The sequence below is a fragment of the Prinia subflava genome, chromosome 14, assembly GCF_021018805.1.
Source record: "Prinia subflava isolate CZ2003 ecotype Zambia chromosome 14, Cam_Psub_1.2, whole genome shotgun sequence".
Taxonomy (NCBI): Eukaryota; Metazoa; Chordata; class Aves; order Passeriformes; family Cisticolidae; genus Prinia; species Prinia subflava.
In genome coordinates this window covers 18101732-18113355 of record NC_086260.1, presented here as the reverse complement: position 1 = coordinate 18113355, position 11624 = coordinate 18101732, and the positions used below count along the sequence as shown (strand labels likewise).

Genomic DNA, 11624 nt, shown 5'->3' with positions numbered 1-11624 from the left:
AGCTGTCCATGGGGTTTGGGCAGGCAGGGCCTGTTGCTCTGTGTCTGGAGGTGCTGCCTGTTGCTCACTGGCCATGCCTGGCTGTCCCTGTGCTGCTGGTGCTCCTTCCCAGCACCCTGCAGTGCCAGGGAGGGAGATGTGCCAGCCTGGCTCTGTCTGAGAGCACTGACCTTCGCTGACCTTGGTTGCCCACTGCTTGGCAAGTGCAGGAAGTCACCGTGGGGCACCCCTGTAGGACGTGACGTGCCCTGTCAGCGTGAAAGGGGAAAAGGGACTCCACTTCCCCTGAGGAGCTGCAGCGGTGCAGGGTGGGGATGGACCTGATGACTCTGCCCTGGCAGCAGATTCCTGGGCTGGGGGTGGTGTAAAAACCTCTCTGTGCCGTGGGAAACAGTCTGTGGTGGGTGGTCTTGCTGTCACAGCGCCTTGGACATCTCTGGGTTCTCTCTCTGTGCCCTGTTGCGCTGTCTCTCTTCCGGGGAGCTGCTGTTTCCTCTCTGAATGCAAATCTGCCCCTCCAACACCTGTGATGCACAACTGGGGTGCTCCAGGCTTTAAGATAACACCCTGCCACCCCCCGAGGTGGGATTGGGATATTTCAGTCTGCCCCACCCCATCATGGTGATTGAATTATTCTGTTTGCTCAGCAAAGAGCAGATTCCATACTGAATGAGGAACAGCAATCCCACTGCTGCTTTCAGCCCCTCTGCTGAGGTGCTGAGGTCTGTTGTTTGCAGAGGAGGAGGGATTATTCACCTCTTCCTGCTTATCTTTGTGTGCACGCAGTGTTTTCTGTTTTTTTCACTCCCATTTCTCCCATATTTTCAGGAAGACATCTGCTCCCAGAGGAATTATGATCAGATTCCACGGCTGGCTTGGGGGAGGTTGCAGACAAGCTGGCGAGGGATTTTGCTTGGCACTGTGCTAGATCTGTGTGAGGCAGGGTGAGGTGGTGGTGGGGAACTCCCGGAGCAGCCCCCTGCTGCGGTACTCCCACGTCATCCCAGTTTTTGGGGAGAAACAGGTGGGAGGGAAGCAATGGCAGTGAGAGCTGGGGGGTCAGGGAGTGCAGTCAGGCCTGAGCTTTTTATACAGGGGTAAGAGGCTAATTATTGGTTTTTTTGCTATGCCAGGCAGCTCTCTTGAAGGTGCTGGCAAGAAAACCAGGCTGCCATGGAGACTGCCAGGCTGGGGAGGCGGTTGGAAGCTATCAAAGGGTGTTGTGGGCTTCCTGGGACTGGAAACCTGCTTTTTAACTACAGCTGGGAGGATTCATGGAGTGTTTTTGCAGTCCCTGTTTTGCTCTGAGTGGCATTAGATGGGAACAGCATTTTCTGCCTAAGCTTAGAACCTCAGGAAGGCAATGCTGAACCAGGGCTTTGATGCTGGTGGGAGGTCATCTGCTTTCAGTCACTTCTGGGATCTCTTTCAAGACCACTGGATAAAGAGAAAAAGTCTCTTAGAGGGTATTTTTCCATCTAAGAAGTAGAGAAATCAAATGCATTTTGTTTGTTCCACCCAAAAATAGAGTTTGGTACATGCTCTTTCTTGAGGAGGCAGCAAGATCTGGGGATAGGGGAGGACCTTTGCTCCCATCCACAGCTCAGCTGCCACTTTGCCTCAGGTCTGGATCTTGCTTTGGGAATGCATCTGGTAGGAATGGATGTTTGCGTCAGGAGAAGCATAACCATGGTGCACATGGGCAGGAATGCTGTCAGGTGGGTAATAAAAGAGCAGTGAGGTGGGACCCAGGAGCTGCTGGGTCTGCAAAAGTCTTCATGGAAAGCAGGCGCCTTCCTGGCTCTCAAGTGAGGAGAAAGAAGGAATTTCTCTGCCCATCCACCACATCATTAACCCCTCTCCTCTGGCTGTGCTGGGAGGCAGCACTGGCTCCTGAGGCACCTGGATGCACAAATTTGGAGGGCAGCTTTGGAGTGCTGGAGGCATTAACCAGAGACATGTCACAAGGTGCTATCAGCGAAGGAGAAGGGGAAGGAGAAGGGGAAGGGGAAGGAGAAGGAGAAGGAGAAGGAGAAGGAGAAGGAGAAGGAGAAGGAGAAGGAGAAGGAGAAGGAGAAGGAGAAGGAGAAGGAGAAGGAGAAGGAGAAGGAGAAGGAGAAGGAGAAGGAGAAGGAGAAGGAGAAGGAGAAGGAGAAGGAGAAGGAGAAGGAGAAGGAGAAGGAGAAGAGAAGGAGAAGGGATGGTTGGTTTATTGGCCCCTTTTACTCTTGGGGAACAGAGAGCACTGGGCTGCTGGAAGGATATTTTTGAGGAACCAGACCCAGTCTTTTGTCTGGGGCCTCCTTGGAGGTTGATGTCTACTGGCAGTATGGCCCATATCCAAGTGGAGGGCACATCAGGAGACCAGAGCAGCAGCGCCAGTGGAGGACCAGATAAATGCTCTGAGAGGTCAAACTCCTTGAAGTCAAGCACCTAAAGTGGTAGGATAGAGGAGATCCTTAGGAAAATGTGCAGTGAGAGACTAAATGCAGTGAGATTGTGGCCTGGGTCTGTCCCTGGGTGCCCAATGCACAAACCAGTGCTCTGCTGGTGGCTTTACTGGTGGAGAAAAGGAACAGCAAGCAACAGCTTCTGCAGGCAAGGAAGGACCAACCATGTGTGCTGCAGCACCACTCTGCCTCAGGATCCAAGTGATGCTGCCTGCAGGTCAGTGCTGCCTACCCTGGAGCAAGGGAAGGGACCAATAACTCCAATCCAAGGTGGCAAAGTGCAGACAAGACAGGTCCTGGGAACACGTGGAAAACCAGGTGTTGAGAAGCAAACGTCTGCTGTCAGGCAGGTGGCTGAAAGTCTCTGGGCAGGATTTGCAGTAAGGACCAGGAGCTGTCCGTGTGAAATCCTTCAGGAATACAGTCTAGCCTCACAGAAAATTGGGAGAAAAACTTTGCCTTTCTCTTCTCTTGCTCCTTTTTCCCCCCACCCCGCTCCCTTCTTTCTATTTTCTTCTGACATCTGTAGCTTTTTTCCTTAGAAGAGATTCCCTGCAAGGACATGTTTATTTTTTCCATGGTGAGAAATAAAATCCTCTTACTGCTTAAACTGGCCAGCTGTATCCATTGGCAGAAAAGCTCCTCTGCAGCAAGTAAGCTGAGCAGCACTGCGTGAAGGAGTTAAACTGGGATAGACTGAAAAGGAATTTTAGCCGCAGCAAAAGCTATTTTGTGCCTGTTGCACTTGTATCCTTTCCTGCACGCCCAGATCAGGAGCTGGGCAGAGCTGCCTGGGCAGAAAAAGTGTGAGTAATGCAGGTGTAATCACGTTTGATTCATCACCAACTTGACTTCTGTCCGGCCAAGCATCCCTGGAACTTGGACAAGTTTTGCCTGTGTTTGTGGCTGGATTTTTGGGTGAGTTTCCCTGTTGCACCCCAGGCACGCTGTGGCCCGGACAGTGAAAGGGAAGCAGCCGCTTTCAGTCGCATCGAGTTGAAGATTACGTCCCGGCAATGAAAGATTGATGGCCGGAGGCTCGGGTTTCCCGTCGGGCGGGCAGGGTGACTTGGTGTATCGGGAGAGGCATCTGTTTCGGCGGGCATGCATTATTGATCTGCGAGCGGGGCGCTGCGTGGGGCCACGGGGAAGGCTCAAACACGCAAAAGCCTCTTGCTGTCCTAACCAGTGGGCGAGAGGCCGGAGGAGGGGACGCACAGGGAGGCCGCCGTGGCTGTCTCTGCCGTGGCTGTCCCCCCGTGGCTGTCTCTGCCGTGGCTGTCGCCCCCGTGGCTTTCTCTGCCATGGCTGTCCCCCTGTGGCTGTCCCCCCCTGTGGCTGTCCCCCCCGTGGCTGTCCCCCCGTGGCTGTCCCCCCCGTGGCTGTCCCCCTCCTGGCTGTCCCCCCGTGGCTGTCCCCCCGTGGCTGTCCCCCCCGTGGCTGTCCCCCCGTGGCTGTCCCCCCGTGGCTGTCCCCCCCGTGGCTGTCTCTGCCGTGGCTGTCCCCCCCCTGGCTGTCCCCCCGTGGCTGTCGCTCCCGTGGCTGTCTCTGCCGTGGCTGTCCCCCCGTGGCTGTCCCCCCGTGGCTGTCCCCCCGTGGCTGTCTCTGCCGTGGCTGTCCCCCCCCTGGCTGTCCCCCCGTGGCTGTCCCCCCGTGGCTGTCCCCCCGTGGCTGTCCCCCCGTGGCTGTTGCCCCCGTGGCTGTCCCCCCGTGGCTGTCCCCCCGTGGCTGTCTCTGCCGTGGCTGTCCCCCCCTGGCTGTCCCCCCGGGGCTGTCCCCCCGTGGCTGTCCCCCCGTGGCTGTTGCCCCGTGCCCGCTCCGCGGCACTTCCCGGGGATTGCGTGGGCGGCTCCGCGGCATCCCCGGGGACACAGCAGTGGACACCCCTTGCTGTGGCAAGGGGTCGCTGCCTCTCTCCCCCTGCGGGCTCTGCCCAGAGAAGCTAACTGGGGCTGTAAACAGCGGGAAAAGGCTCCGTTTGGGAGCACTCTTTGGCAGGGTGGTACCCGCGAGCACCAGCGTTCAGCAGATTAAACAGGAGCTGTGCTCCGAGCCCGGCACTGACATCTCCTGGGGGCTGAGCCAAACATCCCAGCACAGGGCAGTCCTCTGGCTGCAAGCAGCGTGTCTGTCAGTAGGTACAAGGATCTGGCTGCCCTGCTGCTCCCTGGGCTGGGGAAATTCAGGCTTTGGTCTGCTCCTTTTGGTCAGCGCTGCCAGAGGGGAGGCACCATCCTGTCCTCGTCCTCCCCCACTAGCTCCAGTTCTCTGGCTGTCTGTGGGGTCAGGGCCACCTGAAGGCCCTGCTGGCCAGCCATCACCTCCCTGCCACTCTGTGAGCTGCCAGCCTGGGTGCCCTGGTGCCATCAGCTGGCTCTGCTCAGCCCTGCATCCCAAATGGGTGGCAGGTGCCACTGGGCTGGGAGGCTGTGTGGGACAAGGGGACCTGGGACATGCTCTTATCAGGCTTCTAAGTGCAGGTTGCTCATGAACAGGGGACAGCTCATCTGCGGCCTACAAACAAGTGGGAGAGGGAGGTGCTGCAGGACTCAGTGGCTGAAGGCGATTTTGGGCGGGTGGGTGGCTGAGGAGGCACGAGTGCATGTGCCTACCAGGTCTGCCAGGAGGGTCAACAGCAGAGCTGTCTTGTAGAAAGGCCAGAAGGTTCCTCAGATGCCACTGAGCTCATGCTGCCTCAAAGCAGCAACATCCTGAGCAGCAACATCCATTTTTCACAACAGGGATAGAGGCATGTTTTCCTTCCCAGGGTTTGGTCACCTCAGCAGGAGATTTCCCAAATGCCAACCTGGGTCTTGATGTTTCTGGCTGGAAAACCAGTACAAGCTGTTAGGATTTTTCTTCTCTTCCCTGGGCTGACCAGCTGCAGTTCCTTTGGTGGCTCCTGCACGCTGTGCCCTCTGGCACAGGTGCTGTCTGTGCTGTGCCTTGCTCCTTGCACGATGCTGAGCCTGGGTGTGCTGTTCGTGCTGTGCCTGCAGCCTTGTCAGCACCAGATAACATGGTCGTGCTCTTGTTCATGCCTTCTCAAATGACTTTGCCTGCAGCAGTGGGAAGTGACTAACCTGGACTTGGCTTGTGACCCACCTCTCTTCTCTGGAGCTGCTGGACCCTGCCCTGTCTGGTCCTTTCCCCAGTTGAGATACATTGCTTCCTATTGAGTTTCATCCTATTTCTTTCTTTCTCAGCCCATTTCTCCAGTCTCCTGAGAGAACGGTGAATTTTTCTCCAGTGCACACTTGCATCTCCTCTAGCTTCCCACCTTACAGCTGCAGGAAGCACTGCTGCAGCTGCCAGAAGTGTTCATGGAAATGTGGATAAACCTGGACCCACCAGAGGTGCCCAGGACACCTTGCTCAATCCCACCTCTGATACCTCCCTGAGTGAGTTATCCGTGCTGTTTTGTGTCCATGCCACGGAGGTTCACCACCACCAGGTTCCCAAGCTGGCATCTGACACTTGGAGACACTGAGAAGCTGAGCTGAGAGCCCTGAAGCCCTCAGGTCTCTGGCTCTGCAGGAGGAAGCATGAGGGATCTCATGCATCTTGGCCTCAGTAGATCCACACTGGCTGTAGCCCAGCTTGGATTTGTTTCTGGATTATTTGTTTCAGGATTTACCAGGAACCCATGTCTAGAGGGTGAGTTGGATGTGTGGGTCCCTTTCTGCCCTGTTGCTCCTCCCTCTCCCTTGGTTTTTATGGTTCCCTCACACATGGGTTTTTCAGTTCTTGAGTTGTATCCTGGAGACTTCCTGGCAGGGGATGCCATGAGGCACCATCTCCAGGGTGAGGTCTCCTCTAGCTCTTCCTCCAGAGCTGACTGTGGGCTTCTCTGTTAATATTTCAGGCACGCAAGCCATCTCGTCAAGTCTGCTGTGCCAATTAAGTTGTAATCATGCCGTAATGAAGCAGTTGCTGAGCTCGTGCTCAAACCTTCCCTGGTTTATTCCTCTCCCTCCTCACTGACTCTTGGCTCTGCGTTGTGAGAAGCAGAAGGGGATGCTGGAGACACTCTGGTGATTTTGTTTAAATGAAAATTGCTTTAAAAAAAATTCAGTAGAATTAAATCTGCTCCCTCTAGCCTCCTCTGAAGTTTTTTTGAAAGCTTTGCTGCTGTCTCCTCTGGAAATAGCCTCCCTCCATGGAAGACCTTGTGGTATTTCCTATGGTGCACTTGTCTTCTCTGGCAGCATCCAGGCTTTTCCTCATCCCCTTCAACCCCTCAGTACCTACACAGACCCCAGTGCTTGGCTGTCACTTGTCAGCCACTCAACTGCCACTCATCCTGGCTGTTCATCTTCAGGGCACTCCCAGCATTTCCAAGTGGGCTACAGGGTTGCATTTGCCCAGACTGCCGATTTTCCAGACCCCCCACCTACTTTGGGTTCTGGGGAGGATGGGGTCAGACTGAAGGGATTTGCAAGCTGGTTAGTGCTGCAGAGCTTTCCTATTTCTTCCCTGAACTTGATGCTATAGAAGCATCCAAGAGCAATGTTATTCTCTCATAGCAGTGTAATAGGAATCGGTGAAATTTAATGCTTATTAAGAGCTTTTGTCTCCTGCATGAAGTTTCCTGGGTGTATAAATGTCTTTTTCTCTTCCTCTTCCGCCTTGTGTGTGTGCAATAACCACAAATGCTGCCAGAAGGAAACAGCCGCTCTCAACAGGGAAGGGGGCTAAAAATATCAGAGTATCCTTGGCTGGGCACAGCAGGAGCGGGCTGAGCTCCCAGCTGGCACTAGGAGGGGGTGAATGTCTGCTCTGGGAACTGGGAGAGCTGCATGCCTTGATGCTGTTAGAGGGGGCATGCTTGTGGTGGGATTACCCCAGCAAACCTTCTGTTTGTCCCCTAAGATGCCATTGAGGAGTGGTGTGCCTTTGCTGGAGTGTCTGTGTGCCCATTGCTGCAGGGTGCTGTCGGGATGGCATCCCTGGGTTTGTATGGGAGCTGCTGCCTGCAGGGAGCCAGCCTGGGAGCTCTTCCTCATGTGTGCCTCTTCTCTCTGTGGCAGGAGGAGCCACCCAGACCTCTGATCAGGGCAGGCTTTGAGCTGCTGGAGCAGGTGCATTGCAGAGGTGTCACTTGTGGGGGGCAGGCAGGAGTTTCCTGGGAGCTCCCCAGGATTTCTCCTCCCTCGGGGCTGGGGGAGCTGCAGGCAGTGCCCCAGCCCAGGATCTGCTTCCAGGGGACTGAGGGCACCACTGAGTGAAACTCGGTGGCCGCCCATGTCCCTTGTGCAGATGCCAGGTAACATTGAGACTCCTGCTGGGGCTGTGCTGAGGGTGGTACCCAGTGCTGGAGGGACTGCAGGGAATGGATGTGGCCCCTGTAGGGATGGCTTCCCTTGCCAAGTGCCTTAGCCTGAGTGGATGCTCTCAGGCTCCAGGCTCCTTCCTGCTGCTGGCTCTTTTGGCACAGCAAAGCACTGGGAGTTGAGGGGCTGCTGATGGAGATTCCAAGCACAGATCCTGGTGTGGGCTAAGGGGCCTCTGCCCAGATCTCTAATCTTTGCAACAGCAGTTTCTTGAGTATTCCTAACAAGCACAGCAGCTTTGAACTCACAGGGCCCCCTTTGCTGCCCTGCTGCATCCAGGAAGGGGCTTGGGTGGCTTTAGGGCGAGCCAGGCCAGGAGGTGATTCTTGTCAAGAATCAGCCCCTCGGAGCCACTTTTCCTGAGCTTTGCCTTCACACGGAGCATGTCCCGGCTGGCACGGGGAGCTCTGTGCCAGTGATGCTTCCAGGGTGGGCTGATGAAGCCTCCAGTGCTGGCTGTGGGCTGCTCCTGCAATATCCAGTGCCTCCAGCTGCCTCCTGGTAGGATGCTGAAGATTGTTGTCGTTGCCTGGTGCTCAGAGAGCGGGGTGAGGAGGAATGCTCCCCAAAAAGCCTTCTGCAATCCACACCCTGCCAGCTCCAGAGCAAAACCCTGGGGCTGTTGCCTTTCCGTTCCCCACGGGCTCAGCTTCAAACCAGCTCCTTCAGTTTGGAGCTGTGCTGGTTCCCAGCCTCTCGGGAGCAGCATCCTGCCGTGTGTCACAGGCCAGGACACTGCAGCCTGTCAGGACATCCTCCAGCCACCCCGACTATGCCAACCCCACCACTCTGTAAAGCCAATCAACTTGTCACTTGAGCTCTCCCTGCCTGCACTGGCCAAGCCATCATCTAAATTTGGGTGATTATGTTCACCCAGGCCAAGTATCAGGTTCTCTGGATCACATGTGCTCACAGCTGCTATTTAACTCTGACGCCTCAGGGAGACGCAGCTCTTCCCTCCCAGCTTTTTGGGTTTTGTATTATTGTTATTTTTTATTAGATTTTTTTTGGCACCAGAGATTTTTTTTTTTTTAAAGTTTTAAAGTTCTATCCTGCCAAGTTGGTCCTGTTTCTGGTCAGTCACTGAGCAACCCAGCACCTGCTTTGATTGCTAAATCTGATCACGATGTTTTTGGTTCTTTCAGCCACCACAGAATTAAGGGACTTTTTTGCCAAAGCCCGAAATGGTTCAGTTCGGCTCATCAAGGTCATCATTGAGGACGGTAAGTCCCATTTTGAAGTGCTTTGATTTACACTCTGTCTGTTCTCTGTTTCCTCTCCTCCTTTCTTCTTCACCACTGCGGTACTAGCTTGTGTTTTTGGAAACCTCAAGGAAAACGCTCTTGGGGCTTCAGGGCATGTGGCAACCCAGACCTGAAATACAAGCCCAAACTTTGGGTGTGCTGGTGAGCAGCTCTTGGAGCCCCAGGGCAGCTCAGTGGGGAGCAGTGACTTTGCCAGCAGAGCAATACCAGTGTGGGATCAGTGCTCTCTGGGGGCTTTTGCTGCTGCTGTGTCATATTTTATTATGGAATCCCTGTGACAGGCTGCTGCAGGGACCCTGGGACCTTTGGGGGTGATGCACAGGCATCTTCTTCCTCAGATGTGTCATCCCACACCTGGCAAGGAGATGCTCAGGGCAGGGGGTGCTGTGTGGCTCAAGGCCCAGCACAGGCCCTCAGTGGCATCCTGTGAGGAATGCCACCCTCTGAGACCCATCCCATGCCATGGGGCTGTGCCTAGCCCAGGATACAGGCTGGCACCAACCTTGCCCGTGTTTGTCCCATAACAGGTCCTTTGGGTGTCCTCTGCATCTGTCAAGCAAGTGAGCAGAGCTGAGCACTGATTGAATGTCCCAGGGGCGGGGACCTGCCCTGGTGTAGGTTTTCCACCACCTCGGCCTCATACAATTGCATATGAATGACTTGTTTCTCACGGCAGCAGGGACATTACTGCCCTGCCAAGCTGCTGTCACCACCTCCCCTGGGTGGGCCACCAGTGCAAACACCAAGGTGGATGTGGTTGTGAGGAGCCTGTGGTCATAAGGAGCCCCCCGACCTTTGGAGAGGCCACAATGTCCTGTTCAGAAGAGCAGCGTGACTGGAAATGCATGGGACACATCAGTGCAACTGCAGCAAGGCTCGGTACTGTTGGCTCTGTCCTTGGCAAGGTCCCCATTGTTGGGGGGGTGAAACATCCACATTGTTTCTTTGGAGTGTCTTTGACAACAATTTTGCGCTCTCTTTAAAAGTAAAGCTTCTTTTGCTTTTAAAAAGTGGGAATCAGGTTTGTGTTAGGATAAGTCATGCCTGTCCCTAAGCCTGGACTTGGAATGCTTAGGGCTTGTGCCACTGGTTTTAGGTTGTGGCTGCTGATGCCAGCGAGGGAGACTTTTTATCACCAATGGAAAATATTTGCCACCATCTCTGCTCTGGCTGAATGGGATTTGTTTATCTGTCCATTGTCAGCAGCAGGGCCACCACTCCTTTGTCACACAGGGGACATCAGCCTGCTGGTACCCAGCAGTGAAGGACCTTTGGGCACTAAGGAGTGGCCAGGCAGATGTCACAGCCAGAGAGGTGGATGCTCACCGTGGAACAGAGTGTCCAGATCTGCCTGGGAAGGACATACCAGCTCCCCTGCCTGAGCAGGGATGTGGAAGAGGAGCATCCCTCTCTGCTGGATGGCTTGCAGCACCTTTTGTCCTACAGAGGATTTGTCTTGGGGCATTTTGAAGCAGGCAACAGTGAGTAGAAGGAGAGGAAGATGGTGCAAGGAGCCTTATGGCAGATGCTCTCTGTTCAGGCATCTCCAACACCACCATTGTGGCTGAGTGACCCTTTGGGAGAAATTAGAGAGGTCATTTTGCCTTTGGAGAGCTACTGGGAAGAGCTGAGATTGGATGGAGGAGGGTGTAGGGGAGCAGGATGTGCTCCAGGACTCAGCAGCAGTTTCCTGGCATGAGAGCAGCTTGTGCTCCAGCATGTTTTTAGATGAAGCTCTGCTCCTCACTGTCAGCAGGACTTGGGACAAGACTGGCTTTGTGGATTTCCCTGTTGGATGCATTTCTTTACTCATGGGTGGTGGTCTGCACTGAGTTTTGCAGATTGGCACCCACCAGAGCTGTGGGCAGGGCAGCCTTGTAGAGGCATTTCAGGGCAAGGCAGGGAGTGCTGGGGGCACCTCGAGGGCCAGAAACACTCCCAGCTCTGCTTCTCCAGCAGCAGCTCCTGGTACAAACAGAGCCTGATACAGCCAGTGCTGTATAACTTTTGCTGAAGGGCGTCTGCTCTGAGTTTCCCCTTTCTGACACTTCCCAAGGAAGAAAATCTGTCCCTGAATGGATTGAGCAGAACTGCAAAGAGCTCAGGGGAAAGTTGAAGGCTGCCAGCTTACAGCAGCACGGCTGGGGTCCGGCTGAGTCACAGCCCGGGAATAGCCTGGGGTGACTCAGCACTGATTGCTTTGTGCTAAGGTGTTGGTTTGTTTTGCAGACAGGGATAACCTCCAGCTGCCAGTGGGTTTGGCCCTGCAAAATTCCTGCAGTTTCTTCAGGATCTCAGACCTTTGTGATGCACAAATCCATTCACAGAGCTTTGTGTTTATTTTAGGAATACACAGAAGTTTATGTGCTTGCCTTTATTGAAACGGGTAGTTTTGCCGAAGGTAAAGCATTTCAAGCACCTTGTTCTCTGCTGTCCTTGTTACTGAACCAGCAACTTGTGCCACCCATTCATAAATAACTGGATTCAGTAGTGGTGGCAGATGCCAGGGCAGTGCCGGGCAGGGCAGTGCTGTGCTGCTGTCACAGGGGATGTCCTGCCTGGGTGGGAAGAAGAAG

At 54.7% G+C, this 11624-nt stretch overlaps 1 protein-coding gene across 1 annotated transcript in view; it reads left to right on the top strand.

Moving 5' to 3' along the window:
• The window catches only part of TWF2 (twinfilin actin binding protein 2), a 29776-nt gene that overhangs the window by 1348 nt on the left and 16804 nt on the right, over positions 1-11624 (top strand). Inside the window, exon 2 of the mRNA XM_063411471.1 lies at positions 8929-9006. Within this exon, the coding sequence (XP_063267541.1) occupies positions 8929-9006 (78 nt within the window). The remainder of the gene's footprint in view (positions 1-8928; positions 9007-11624) is intronic.